General features: G+C 38.9%; 1 protein-coding gene across 3 annotated transcripts in view; it reads right to left on the bottom strand.

Moving 5' to 3' along the window:
- Positions 1-13,964: 13,964 nt before the first annotated feature.
- Positions 13,965-15,755, bottom strand: part of LOC147606006 (uncharacterized) — a 93,151-nt gene continuing 91,360 nt past the window's right edge. For all 3 annotated transcript variants that reach the window (XM_086792953.1, XM_086792952.1, XM_086792954.1), the window contains 6 exons: positions 15,670-15,742; positions 15,480-15,559; positions 15,314-15,385; positions 15,037-15,231; positions 14,402-14,548; positions 13,965-14,322 (listed from right to left, as the gene is read on the bottom strand). In XM_086792953.1, the coding sequence (XP_086649079.1) occupies positions 14,185-14,322; positions 14,402-14,548; positions 15,037-15,231; positions 15,314-15,385; positions 15,480-15,559; positions 15,670-15,742 (705 nt within the window). In that variant the 3' untranslated portion in view covers positions 13,965-14,184. The remainder of the gene's footprint in view (positions 14,323-14,401; positions 14,549-15,036; positions 15,232-15,313; positions 15,386-15,479; positions 15,560-15,669; positions 15,743-15,755) is intronic.

Raw genomic sequence — 15,755 nt, forward strand, 5'->3', positions numbered from 1 at the left:
CGACTCCTCCGAATCCCAACAAACTCCCCTTTGGAGCGAAGGTGATGTATTAAGATAAACCTTCAATAGGCATAGTGATTTGGGCTCACCAGCATCAGGCGATGCAAAAGATCACAATGGCCGTACTTGACATGATACCACAGATCACAATCAACTTGCAAATGAAGCTTGGCCACACATGACTTTAACTTACATCATACCATAAGGCTATACAAACATGTAATAGACACAAAAAAATACACGAGATTATAAACTTACATCAATCTACTCAAAGATCAAACCCCTCCCCCCTAGATTTAAAAAGTGATAGATTGGGATAGTGGAGCCTTTTATAACATAACGCTATACAAAAAAAACAGACACAAAAAAAGCACACATGAGATTATCACATCTCATTTTTGGGGACATATATCATGTGCCTCTGAGAGAGAGAGAGAGAGAGAGAGAGAGAGAGAGAGAGAGAGAGAGAGAGAGAGAGAGAGAGAGAGAGAGAGAGAGAGAGAAATGAAATGATATATTAACGTCTCTAAGAGGCCATAGTGGGCTATGAGACCAAAACTGAGAGTACATCTGAAGTTGGTGTCTCATCAAAGAGAACAACTAAATGAGACTAAAAAGTACAATAAACTGATTGTCCTACAGTTATAAGAACAGAACTGTAAGACTTCGAGATGATACTGAGTAGAAAATATTGGAAAATACTAAAAAATGTATATCAGGTAGATCCATGTATGTTGATCAGTTGAAGTGTTGCCCTCTCCTTAGATCAAGTATCTTCGTAAAGAGGGGTTGTTTTATTGGGGGGAAAATTTTAGTTATCTTGAACGCATGTGATACCAAGGGTTTTCTAGTAGTGCACCCCTCGAGAAATTATCTTTAAGGCTTCAAAATCAACCTTGTCATTGGGTTTTAGTCATTGAAACTGATGTTCGCACATTTGATCAAACACTTCCAAGGGTGAAATGGGAATCCCATTCCATTGAATTTTGGCATTACCTTAGCTATTTTCACTGATCTAACCTTATTAGATTGCCTTATTGTGCAGCTCTTGGTGCTACTGCTTCTATACTAGGCACTCCCCATTTCTACCCCTTCCCTATTTTTATTGCTAACCTTAGAGTTTCATCGAATATGGTTAAGGAAATTCTTGTGTATGTCCCTAACAGTATTGCACTCATGTGCCCTGACTCATGCCCTTCAAGTTTGAATAGTGCGCTATTCAATTGAGGAGTGTTGGGCGATTTGAGTTTGATAAGTCAATGTGTCACATTGTTTTCATGTGTACTATTGGGATTCAAAGTCGTGTGTATGTGTCCATCTACTATGTCCCCACCCTATATGTCCACCCCTGTGTCCACCCTATGTGCCTACCAATGTGTAAGTGTATAGGTGTAAATGCCTATCTAGGTGTAAACGCCCCTCAAATGTGTAAGTGTGTTTATGTGTGGCAAGCCAACAACACCCTTGTGACCATTTCCTTGCTTTGTCTAGTGCCCACTTGCAACTAGTCTCAGCATGTTCCATCCCATCATTCATGTAATGCGTGCACGAGTCTCACTAATGCAAACTCTGTCACTTGCTATCGTCGCCTACGTTCACCATAACCACAAGTTGCAGCTCGCCACATGTCCTGCATCTTCACTAGCTTACCAAGCATATTCTTGCCTCGTCAATCACTCTTCTTCAGCTGCTCTCCTTTGACTGACAGCTCATCTAGTCTCTGTTAGTTGCCCAAGTGCACTACACCTCCCACTCGAATTCGCAACAACAACAAGTGCAACTCGTTACACTTGCTGCAGCTGCAAACACAAATAGAAAATTGGTTTGGGGTGTTTTCATTTCATGCAGAAAATTGCAAAATCAAAGCTTCTATAACCCACAAAAATTACGGCTTTAATCAATGAAAATCTATCTAATTGAAGACTTGCATATGCATTAAATTTGGGGCTTTCATAAAAATCAGCCCTTAGCATCAAATGTGGAGCACCTACAGCGTTAGAAATTTGGGGCTTTTCTCAAGAGACAATCCTCAAATTAGAGCTTTAAGAGCCACCCAAATTTGGGGTTTATTTGATATTCGCCCGCTTACATCAAATTGAGGCTCCCCACAATGCCAAAATTATGGACTTCTTTTATGCAGCTCCAATGTTGATGGCTTCTAGGCTCTCTACCCTGGCCTTTGGGCTTAAAATGATACCCTATGTGCTGATGACTACATAACAATGACACCACAAAAAGGTCTACATCACGGGCATCAAGGAAGGATTCTACCCCAACTTTTGTTTTGTTTTTTTTAATGTGTGTCAAGGGTCCTCTTTCTAGGATGTCCCAAAAAATGAGATGTGATAATCTCATGTGTGTTTTTATCGTATCTGTTTTTTTTGTACAGCCTTATGCTATAAAAGGCTCCACTATCCCAATCTATCAATGTTTAAATCTAGGGGGGAGGGGTTTGATCTTTGAGTAGATTGATGTAAGTTTATAATCTCGTGTATTTTTTTGTGTCTATTATATGTTTGTACAGCCTTATGGTATGATGTAAGTTGAATTCACGTGTGGCCAAGCTTCAATTGCAAGCTAGATTGTGATGTATGGTATCATGCCAGGTATGGCCATTGCGATCTTTTGCATCGTCTGATGCTAGTGAGCCCAAATCACGATGCCTATTGAAGGTTTATCTTAATACATCTCTAGCTTCGCTCCAAAGGGGAGTTTGTTGGGATTCCGAGGAGTCGTATGTGTGCATGTCCATCTCCTATGTCCACTAATGTGTAAGTGTATACGTGTCAACACCCCTTATATGTGTATGTGTGTTTGTGTGTGTGAACACTCACTTATGTGAGTAAGTGACCTAATACATGCGAACCACCTCTTGTAGTAGCCACCTAAGTGTTTGTGTGTGTAAGCAGTGATGTCATCAATGAGCCATGTGTCATTTCCCTGATGGTTTGTGTGTTGAGAAAGATAAGGCATTTTGCCTATAAAAGCATTGTACATTGTAAACAACACATGGATGAATACAAGCATCACATTGTACATGCAAAATACTCTCTCTCTCTCTCTCTCTCTCTCTCTCTCTCTCTCTCTCTCTCTCTCGACAGCTCATCTACTTTGTAAGTTGCCTCGGTGCACTACAGCTCCAACTTGATGTCGCAACAACAAGTGCAACTCGTTACACTTCTTGCTCTGCGAACACAAATCAAAATTCCGTTTGGGGTGTTTTCATTTCATGCTGAAAATCGCAAAATCAAGGCTTCTATAACCCATAAAAATTATGGCTTTATTCAATGAAAATCTATCTAATTGAAGACTTGCATATGCATTAAATTTGGGGCTTTCATAAAAACCAGCCCTTAGCATCAAATGTGGAGCACCTAAAGTATTAGAAATTTGGGGCTTTTCTCAAGAGAAAATTCTCAAATTAGGGCTTCAAGAGCCACCCAAATTTGGGGTTTATTCGATATTTGCCCACTTACATCAAATTGAGGCTCCCCACAATGCCAAAAATTATGGATTTCTTTTATGCAGCTCTAATGTTGATGGCTTCTAGGTTCTCATCCTAGCCTTGGGGCTTAAAATGATACCCTACGTGTTGATGACTACATAACAATGACACCACAAAAAGGTCTACATTACGGGCATCGAGGAAGGATTCTACCCCAACTTTGTGTGTGTGTGTGTGTGTGTGTGTGTGTGTGTGAAGGGTCCTCTTTCTAGGATGTCCCCAAAAATAAGATGTGATAATCTCATGCGTGTTTTTTTTGTATCTATTTTTTTTTTGTATAGCCGTATGTTGTAAAAGGCTCCATTATCCCAATCTATCACTGTTTAAATCTAGGGGGGAGGGGTTTGATCTTTGAGTAGATTGATGTAAGTTTATAATCTCATGTGTATTTTTTTGTGTCTATTATATGTTTGTACAGCCTTATGGTATGATGTAAGTTAAAGTCATGTGTGGCCAAGCTTCATTTGCAAGCTGGATTGTGATCTATGGTATCATGTCAAGTATGGCCATTGTGATCTTTTGCATCACTTGATGCTAGTGAGCCCAAATCACTATGCCTATTGAAGGTTTATCTTAATACATCTCTAGCTTCGTTCCAAAGGGAGTTTGTTGGGATTCGGAGGAGTCGTACCTATGCCCACCGATGTGTAAGTGTATACGTGTCAACACCCCTTATATGTGTATGTGTGTTTGTGTGTGCGAACACTCACTTATTTGAGTAAGTGACCTAATACATGCGAACCACCTCTTCTACTAGCAATGATGTCATCAACAATGAGCCATGTGTCATTTCCTCCATGGTTTGTGTGTTGAGAAAGATAAGGCATTTTGCCCTTAAAAGCATTGTACCTTGTAAACAACACATGGATGAATACAAGCATCACATTGTACATGCAAAATACTCTCTCTCTCTCTCTCTCTCTCTCTCTCTCTCTCTCTCTCTCTCTCTCTCCTTTCTCTTTCTAGATCTCTCTCTTTACGTCACATCATTGTAATATTTCACCCCTTAGCTGTGCAGGAAACCTAACCCTAACCTTAATTTGCTAAAATAGGTACCTACAACAACTGCTTTTTGGATTTTTTCTCGGGGGAGTGTGTTAGATTGTTTGATGTCCTTAATTCTTCTTTAAGGCCAATATTTGAAAAGAACAATAAATTAGGAGTGAAACCAAGAATGATGTGCTTAGTCACCAAAAATGATGTGTCATTCTTAGATGAGTCAATACATGATTCCTCTCTCAGCTCCTCAACACATCATTCCTCTAGGATAGAAAATGAATTTAATCCCTTAGGTTTTTGTATGTTTTTTCGTTTTCATATGCAAACACCAAAGTTGAAGAGTAAAGAATGGGTCACTCAATGCATGCTAATTACTAATGAGCAAAGATAAATGGTCTAATTGAACCTTTTATGCAAAAAAGCTTCACAAAATAGAATTAAACAAAAAGAACTAAAATCAAAGGTCAAGAGAATTGAACACTTACTTGTGGCTTGATTCTTTTATGCTCCAAGTTCTCTTCACCTCCAATTCTCCAAATGAACAAAAATAAAAGCAAAACTCAAAGATATCCCAAAATCTATTACATGAAGCGCTTAGCATGGATACATAAGGATGTGACCCAAAAAACCAAAGTGGTTACAATACTTCCAATGTATCATCAGATCTATACTTGGCCTTCCTCCAAACCCACTTGGTGCTCATAATCTTAAATTTCTATGGATGATCCACAAGATCCCAAGTGTGGTAACTCTAAGGGCTCCTCCCCCTTTTCTAATACTATAATTGTTATAAAGTAAGCTTAATCTTTTAATATATTTTCAATCAATGAAGAAGCTCGTCTACACCATGAGATTGTAGGTGTTATTACACTATGTTGGTGACTCCTTCTCTAGGTGTTGTTATTACTACGTGGTAAAGTTGATCTACAAGGGTCCTTATTATCGAGATAATACCCAACTGTGAAAATTATCCTCGAGGGGTTCACCTCAAAAAATGTTAATGTACCAGGTGAGTTCAGTAGGAGGGGTTTTTTATTTATATACATTGAGAAAAATTAACAGAATTACACTAATAGGAGGGCTTTTTTAATTCAACTTTAGAAAAAAATCCGTTAGTTTATAAGTAAAGCAGGGTTGCTTTATTGGGGGGAAAATTTTAGTTAAGGGGTTTTTTAAATACCTCTTGAACGCACGTAATACTAAGGGTTTTCTAGCAGTGCACCCCCCGAGAAATTATCTTCAAGGCTTCAAAATCATCCTTGTCTCATTGGGTTTTAGTCATTGAAACCAATGTTCGCACATTTGATCAAACACTTCCAAGGGTGAAATGGATATCCCATTCCATTGAATTTTGGCATTACCTTAGCTATTTTCATTGATCTAACCTTATTAGGTTGCCTTATTGTGCAGCTCTTGGTGCTATTGCCTCTACTAGGCACTCCCCAGTTCTACCCCTTCCCTATTTTTATTTCTAACCTTAGAGTTTCATTGAATATAAGTAAGGAAGTTCTTGCGTATGTCCCTAACAGTATTGCACTCATGTGCCCTGACTCCTCCCTAGTTGAAGGTGCTTAGGATTGACTTCGTTCATCAAGGCACTCTGCTGCTCTGGCAGGGAGACTTTATCCTAGAGACCTTACGACCATGTGTACATGACAAGATAGTTAGCCTCCAACCAACTAGGCTAGGTCTTCTTTCCATGGGTATGTCTCAAAGGTTCGAGTTATGCCCAATCTAGAAATAACATCTCTCGGTGAACATGTGATTCAAGGAGAATTATCATGTGATTCAAGCATTGGCGGACATGTAATTTGAAATATGGTTGATGTGTTATTTGAGTTTGATAGCATGTGCTATTGCAAATGGAACAATGCATGATTCGATGAAGAACCTCACACTTTTATGTGGGGAGGAATGACATGTTACTCAACAAAGAATCATGCATGATTTGATAACCCCTTCTTCTTATTTATAGTAGAATAGCACGTGATTTGATACGGATTAATGTGTTTGTAGAGGCCTCAAACATAGCTAAATCATGCATCTTCGATCATCTTTTATATTTTTAACCTTTTTTTAAAATTTGGGTTTTCTAAGTTTTTATACATGTTTCCAAGGGTTCAAACACTTATCGATTGTGTGTGATTCAAGTGTTTATGTGAAGAAGTGTGCATGACCCAACCATTTGTAATTCTTAAGGAATATCATGCCCTTCAAGTTTGAATAGTGTGCTATTCAATTGAGGAGTGTCGGGCGACTTGAGTCTGATAAGTCAATGTGTCACATTGTTTTCATGCATACTATTGGGATTCAAAGTCATGTGTGTATGTGTCCATCTACTATGTCCCCACCCTATGTGTCCACCCCTGTGTCCACCCTATGTGTAAGTGTATATGTGTAAATGCCTATGTAGGTGTAAACACCCCTTACATGTGTAAGTGTGTTTATGTGTGGGAAGCCAACAACACCCTTGTGACCATTTCCTTGCTCTGTCTAGTGCCCACTTGCAACTAGTCTCAGCATGCGCCATCCCATCAATCATGTAATGCGTGCACGAGTCTCACTAATGCCAACTCTGTCACTTGCTATCGTCGCCTCTATGTTCACAATAACCACAAGTTGCAGCTCGCCACGTGTCCTGCATCTTCACTAGCTTACCAAGCATATCTTGCCTCGTCAATCACTCTTCTTTAGCTTCCTCTCCTTTGACTGACAGCTCATCTACTCTGTAAGTTGCCCCCGACCGGTGCACTACACCTCCAACTCGATGTCGCAAAACAACAACTAGTGCAACTCGTTACACTTCTTGCTCTGCAAACACAAATCAAAAATCGGTTTGGGGTGTTTTCATTTCATGCAGAAAATTGCAAAATCAAAGCTTCTATAACCCACAAAAATTATGACTTTAATCAATGAAAATCTATCTAACTGAAGACTTGCATATGCATTAAATTTGGGGCTTTCATAAAAATCAGCCCTTAGTATCAAATGTGGAGCACCTACAGCATTAGAAATTTGGGGCTTTTCTCAAGAGAAAATCCTCAAATTAGAGCTTCAAGAGCCACCCAAATTTGGGGTTTATTCAATATTTGCCCACTTACATCAAATTGAGGCTCCCCACAATGCCAAAAATTATGGACTTCTTTTATGCAGCTCTAATGTTGATGGCTTCTAGGTTCTCTACTCTGGCCTTGGGGCTTAAAATGATAACCTATGTGTTGATGACTACATAACAATGGCACCACAAAAAGCTCTACATCACGGGCATCGAGGAAGGATTCTACCCCAACTTTTTGTATTTTTTATTTTATGTGTGTGTCAAGGGTCCTCTTTCTAGGATGTCCCCAAAAATGAGATGTAATAATCTCATGTGTGTTTTTTCCGTGTCTGTTTTTTTTGTACAGCCTTATGTTATGAAAGGCTCCAATATCCCAATCTATCACTGTTTAAATCTAGGGGGGAGGGGTTTGATCTTTGAGTAGATTGATGTAAGTTTATAATCTCATGTGCATTTTTTTGGGTCTATTATATGTTTGTACAGCCTTATGGTATGATGTAAGTTAAAGTCATGTGTGGCCAAGCTTCATTTGTAAGCTGGATTGTGATCTGTGGTATCATGTCACGTATGGCCATTGTGATCTTTTTCATCGCCTGATGCTAGTGAGCCCAAATCACTATGCCTATTGAAGGTTTATCTTAATACATCTCTAGCTTCGCTCCCGAAGGGGAGTTTCTTGGCATTTGGAGGAGTCGAATGTGTGCATGTCCATCTCCTATGTCCACCAATGTGTAACTGTATACGTGTCAACACCCCTTATATGTGTATGTGAGTTTGTGTGTGTGAACACTCACTTATTTGAGTAAGTGACCTAATAAATGTGAATCACCTCTTGTAGTAGCCACCTAAGTGTTTGTGTGTGTAAGCAGTGATGTCATCAATGAGCGATGTGTCATTTCCCCGATGGTTTGTGTGTCGAGAAAGATAAGGCATTTTGCCTATAAAAGCATTATACCTTGTAAACAACACAACGATAAATATATAAGCATCACATTGCACATGCAAAATACTCTCTCTCTCTCTCTCTCTCTCTCTCTCTCTCTCTCTCTCTCTTTATTTCTCTTTCTAGTTCTCTCTCTCTTTATGTCACATCATTGTAATATTTCACCCATGCAGGAAACCTAACCCTAACCTTAATTTGCTAAAATAGGTACTTGCAACAACTGTTTTTTGGATTCTTTCTTGGGAGTGTGTTAGATTGTTTGATGTCCTTAATTCTTCTTTAAGGCCAATATTTGAAAAGAATAATAAATTAGGGGTGAAACCAAGAATGATGTGCTTAGTCACGAAAAATGATGTGTCATTCTTAGATGAGTCAATACATGATTCCTCTTTTGGCTTCTCAACACATCATTCCTCTAGGAAAAATGATAGGGAATGAATTTAATCCCTTAGTTTTTTGTATGTTGTTTGGTTTTTATATACAAACACCAAAGTTTTTATATGCAAACACCAATGCATGCTAATTACTAATGAGCAAATATAAATGGTCTAATTGAACCTTTTATGCAAGAAAGCTTCACAAAATAGAATTAAACAAAAAGAACTAAAATCAAAGGTCAAGAGGATTGAACACTTACTTGTGGCTTGATTCTTTTATGCTCCAAGTTTTCTCCTCACCTCAAATTTTCCAAGTGATCAAAAATAATAGCAAAAACTTCAAGATATCCCAAAATCTATTACATGAAGCACTTAGCATGGATACATAAGGATGTAACCCAAAAAACCAAAGTGGTTACAATACTTCCAATGTATCATCATAGCCATACTCGGCCTTCCGAACCCACTTGGTGCTCATAATCTTAAATTTCTATGGATGATCCACAAGATCCCAAGTGTGGTAACTCTAAGGGCTCCTCCCCCTTTTCTAATACTATAATTGTTATAAAGTAAGCTTAATCTTTAATATATTTTCAATCAATGAAGAAGCTCATCTACATCATGAGATTGTAGGTGTTATTACACTATGTTGGTGACTTCTTCTCTAGGTGTTCTTATTACTACGTGGTAAAGTTGATCTACGAGGGTCCTTATCGATAATACCCAACTTTGAAAATTACTCAAGGGGTTCACCTCAAAAAATGTTTGTGTACCACGAGTTCAGCAAGAGGGGTTTTTTAATTAGATACATAAAGAAAAATTAACAAAATTACATTAACAGGAGGGGTTTTTTAAATTCAACTTTAGAAAAAACTCCGTTAGTTTGTAAGTAAAGATGGGTTGTTTTACTGGGGGAAAAATTTTAGTTAAGGGGTTTTCTAATACCTCTTGAGAACGCACGTAATACCAAGTGTTTTCTAGTAGTGCACCCCTCGAGAAATTATCTTCAAGGCTTCAAAATCAACCTTGTCATTGGGTTTTAGTCATTGAAACCAATGTTCGCACATTTGATCAAACACTTCCAAGGGTGAAATGGGATATCCCATTCCATTGAATTTTGGCATTACCTTAGCTATTTTCATTGATCTAACCTTTTAGGTTGCCTTACTGTGCAGCTCTTGGTGCTACTGCTTCTATACTAGGCACTCCCCATTTCTACCCCTTCCCTATTTTTATTGCTAACCTTAGAGTTTCATCGAATATGGTTAAGGAAATTCTTGCATATGTCCCTAACAGTATTGCACTCATGTGCCCTGACTCCTCCCTGTAGTTGGAGGTGCTCAGGATTGACTTCATTCATCAAGGCACTCTGCTCTGCCAGGGAGACTTTATCCTAGAGACCTTACGACCATGTGTACATGACAAGATAGTCAGCCTCTAGCCAACTAGGCTAAGTCTTCTTTCCATGGGTATGTCTCAGAGGTTCGAGTTCTGCCCAATCTAGAAATAACATCTCTGGGTGAACATGTGATTCAAGGAGGACATGTAATTTGAAAGAAGGTTGATGTGTTATTTGAGTTTGATAGCATGTGCTATTGCAAATGGAACAATGCATGATTCGATGAAGAACCTCACATTTTTATGTGGGGAGGAATGTCAACAAGGAATCATGCATGATTTGATAACCCCTTCTTCTTATTTATAGTAGAATAGCACGTGATTTGATATGAATTAACGTTTTTGTAAAGGCCTCAAATATAGCTAAATCATGCATCTTCGATCGTCTTTTATATTTTTAACCTTTTTTTAAAATTTGGGTTTTCTAAGTTTTTATACATGTTTCCAAGGGTTCAAACACTTACCGATTGTGTGTGATTCAAGTGTTTATGTGAAGAAGTGTGCATGATCCGACCATTTGTAATTCTTAAGGAATATCATGCCCTTCAAGTTTGAATAGTGCACTATTCAATTGAGGAGTGTCGGGTGATTTGAGTCTGATAAGTCAATGTGTCACATTGTTTCAATGCGTACTATTGGGATTCAAAGTCATGTGTGTATGTGTCCATCTACTATGTCCCCACCCTATGTGTCCACCCTATGTGCCTACCAATGTGTAACTGTATAGGTGTAAATGCCTATCTGGGTGTAAACACCCCTTACATGTGTAAGTGTGTTTATGTATGGCCATTGTGATCTTTTGCATCGTCAAATGCTAGTGAGCCCAAATCACTATGCCTATTGAAGGTTTATCTTAATACATCTCTAGCTTCACTCTTGAAGGGGAGTTTGTTGGGATTCGGAGGAGTCGAATGTGTGCATGTCCATCTCCTATGTCCACCAATGTGTAAGTGTATACGTGTCAACACCCCTTATATGTGTATGTGTGTTTGTGTGTGTGAACACCCACTTATTTGAGTAAGTGACCTAATACATGCGAACCACCTCTTGTAGTAGCCACCTAAGTGTTTGTGTGTAAGCAGTGATGTCATCAATGAGCCATGTGTCATTTCCCTGATGGTTTGTGTGTTGAGAAAGATAAGGCATTTTGCCTATAAAAGCATTATACCTTGTAAACAACATATCGATGAATCACATTGTACATGCAAAATACTCTCTCTCTCTCTCTCTCTCTCTCTCTCTCTCTCTCTCTCTCTCGCTCACTCTAGTTCTCTCTCTTTACATCACATCATTATAATATTTCACCCCTTAGTTGTGCAAGAAACCTAACCCTAACCTTAATTTGCAAAAGAACAATAAATTAGGAATCACATGGAACCTTCTTACCCCTGTTGTCATTGGATTTATTTCAAGATATGGGATGACTAGAGGGAGTTCTATGATTTCATTTAAAGGGCTAAATAGAATTATTTCATTTTCAAGGTTTCGCTTCATTTTAATGTCTTGGCCTTTGTCCAAAGTGAAGAACTAAAGACCAGTGAAGAACTCAAGACCATTGACTTCACGCTCAAGAATAACCATATGTTTGGATGGAGGGATGGTGGAATGAAGTACTTTTCTAGACTCTTATGTAGGATCTAGGATATCGAATTTAAGAGAAGGGCTAAGCCATCCTTTAAAGGGGGACTTATTCAATTAGATAAGAATAAAGCAGGTGTTAGTGTTGTACCAATATCAATCAAGTGTTGGCCATACACCCTGATTGCAACCTCTTTGCCCCCATTAAGCACCTACTTATCTCTACCTCATGTGGCATGACCTTGAGAATTATTAGTGTATCCTCTTCAAATTCCCATCTTTGTAAGTCTTTTTGTTGTTCTTGCATTGACGTCTCCCACTAGTTGTATGTATCACTTTGTAAAGAGTTTTCTATGTTTGTGTACAATGAATGGCAGATGGATCAAGATGTGTGTGTGTGTGTGTGTGTGTGTGTGTGTGTGTGTGTGTGTGTGTGTCGTAGGTGGGTGGGTTGTTTCCTATGCATTTGAACCCAAATGTCTGCAACATATGCATCTCTATGTACTCTTGATGACCTATGTAGCATGCCCCTTGAGACATCATATATGTTTCATTTTTGTAGGCCAACTCCTAAGTGTAGTGTGATACTTGGGATAAGCCTTCTATTAAGTTTTAATGAGTCCCTTCCTCAAAGGTCTTAATGAAGTGAACCGGTACATGCCACAATTTGCCACCATTATTGTTCTCTATATTGACATGGAAATGATCTTTTTGGTCCCATAAGCTATGGTGCCCTATTTGTTCTCTTTTTTTCTTGCTTCTCTTTTACTGGCTATGATAAATATGTAATTTATGTCCACTGGATCTAACCTATGTATAGTAATATACACAAAGATGCAAATCTGAAGAGTTTGTAAAGAGCTTTGCAATGTACCTCTCTGCCTTTCTCAGCCCTCTACCTCTTGCACATCTCGGCCCTATCTGTCTTTCTCTCGTTCCTCCCTTGCTTCTCTCTCAACATAGGAACATTAAAATCCACCTCTATTCATTTTCAACTTCAGAACAAATCTATCCATAGAGAATTTTTTGTTAAAATTATGCTCCCAAATCATGGCTATGTCAATTCTAATATTTAGGAAGGTTGAAGAACTCCAGTCGCATAAATTAGTTAACCATAACAAATTACCAATTCTTTTCGATATGCTATGAAAAGGGTAAGACCAAAATTTAGACAAAGTTAAACAAGGGTGAATGTAGCTTGCTATTTGATACCTTAAAGAGCATCTCCACACTACGAGACCACATTTTGATATTTCAAGTTATTATTCTTGAAAAGAATAATACTACGAGACCACATTTTTTTACAGAAGCCTTTCAACCTATAAGCCTATGTTGGACAATATTGCTCCAAAACAGTTAGCTTCGCTTCCAACGTAAAATAAAGTAGGCATCATTCAGAATGTTGAACATGAGATCTAGGTGGATTCAAAAGCCCAGATGGCTGCTATGATCAACCAAGTGCTGCTGCCCACCATGTGGTACATCAGGTACAGAGACTCGTTCACAACTTTCACTAGGCAAAGGGAGATGGTCAGGCATTGCAGGCCACGCTAGCTCAGTCAAAATCTGTCCACGAAGTTTCACTCTACTCGTCTTTACTGAGAACTCAGTCAATATAAGGGACTCACTTGTGATGACCGAAAAGAAGTTTACACCAATGCATCCCAACAATGGATTTTCTCTGATTCGAAACAGAGCTTTAGGTAGAGTACCTCTAACAAAAAATCAAAAGCGATTTGGGTGAAGGAAGAGTAACAAATGTCTTTTCAGTCCTTATGCATAACTTTGATGCACAAAAAATAGCACATGAGTCCATAAAGATTGCAGAACCTCATACTGAATCTTCGTACACCCTCTAGCCATGATTGATAAGGATTTAGGACCTTCATTAACCACCACTAGCTAGAGTGTTCTTAAAGCATTTTTACATCAAGAGATGCACCTTTTACACTTTATTATTGCAATATTATACTATAAAACAACAACAGTAATCATACTATATATCTGATGTGGCTATGTAGATTAATATGTAATATTATGGGTAACCCTAAAGGTTAAACGTTGCTATAGTTACGTAACATTAAGCAAGGCAGTAAACTATTTGTAACTGATCAAAAACATGATCTATACTTCATGTTGGTGTCTGAAACAAAACACAAGGGTGCATGTCTGGCCAGGCCGACTATATACAACTTTCTTCTCACAAATACAACATGCACCCACTCAATGGTGTACAAGAATCGAAAATAACATGAGCTTCCATGCAGCCTGTGAAAATCAAGATGGAATCATTGCCTCTATGGTACACTACTAATCAGATCATTTATCACGAGAGTTCTTCAATTTGTGTCTCTAGGTTTGCTATATCTGCTCTAAGCAGTTCAAAATCAAGTTCTTTTGCTTTGACCTTCCCCTTGATTGTAACATGCTCTTCCTCTGCCTTTTTCATCCTTTTCTCAGCATCCTGCATTGCAAAAACACATCATACACCCACTAACCGTACCAAGCATTTTAAAATGACAACTGTAATGCCTGTGTTTTACCTTCCGTGACTTTTTTGAAAGCTCTTTCCCATCCGCATCATGTGTGGGAATACCATGCTGATCAAAGGCACTGTATACAAGCTTTTGCTTACTGAAATAATCCTTTGGGTCAGCCAAAGCTCCTTCATACTTCTCCAAGTCCTTAATCTACAGTTCAACCAAAGTATCTCATTGACAGGGTCACAAAAGCACTGATATTTAATAGCAAGAATTGCAGCCAGATGCATCCAGTGGAAAGCATAGGGTACGTGGAACGTTCTTTGCAGCTGGACTTCGGGGCTTTGGGTTAGGTGTCTGGGCAGTGGTTCAGAGACAAAATCTACACTATGTTTCCCCCAAGGATAACACCAAGAGTGTACTGCAGATTTGAGGGGAAGAGAGGGATTTGATGATTCTTGAGACCCAAAAGGCAGAAAATTCCTTCAATGGGGGGACGTTGTTCATTTCCAGGCATGTGTACCCCCGGGAACATCCTGCCACCAATTCTATGGATGGGAAGGGTGTAGTCATGACATTAGCATGAATTTTCGACATTCATGAAAATGGACGCAGGACCACTGAAGAACTGAATCTGATCACCTTGAGTGACATGTTCTTCTTCCCTTTCCAAGTCATGTTCGATGAAAGAAAAGTACCTTCCGTTCCAACCTCGATCGCAAGCTTTTGAGAGTCGCCTCCTTGGATTGACGGATCTTTTCATCGCGAAGATTTCGAAGTACTTGGGCATCTACAAGCTCCCAAATGGACCCACTAGCTGTATCTTCCAAACGAACTCCAACATCCACCATAGTGTAGTCCCGAAACCTGTCTGCAATGCCCATAATTTTTTCCTGCACAAACCTAGCTGTTCAGCTTGCAATCTAAACTTTGCATACAGCAACAAACATGGCAGGCCAAGTAAGATAGTTTTACCTTGGAGGCACCATCCTTAACAGCAGCTCTGACCTCATCCCTAAAAGCTGCTACTGCATCAAGGTAGGGACTCTACAAAAGTTGGAATCAATGGCTTATCACATGCATGCTTGAACCCGGCAATCAATGGTTTATCAAGATTTAGGCACATAAGATCACAAATTACCAAAAAGGCTTCTTGACTTCCAGAAGAAGTCGCCACATCAGAACCAAAACCGATTTCATGCTCCCTTGCATCAGAAAGCCCTGCAAAAAATAAGATGGTGACGAGACTGCATTAAGATGCACAAAGAAACAGGAAAAACTTAATTGACCTGTAACACTTGTGAATAATTAAAGTTTTCTGTGTAGCTCACCAAAAATTACCAACATCTTTGTTATAAATTCTGCTGACTTTCTAACAAGAACAGCCCTGGGACTCTCATTTCTCTGCGCAAAAACC

Source organism: Cibotium barometz, chromosome 58 (genome assembly GCF_041138505.1).
Source record: "Cibotium barometz isolate CiBa-2024 chromosome 58, ASM4113850v1, whole genome shotgun sequence".
Classification (NCBI taxonomy): domain Eukaryota; kingdom Viridiplantae; phylum Streptophyta; class Polypodiopsida; order Cyatheales; family Cibotiaceae; genus Cibotium; species Cibotium barometz.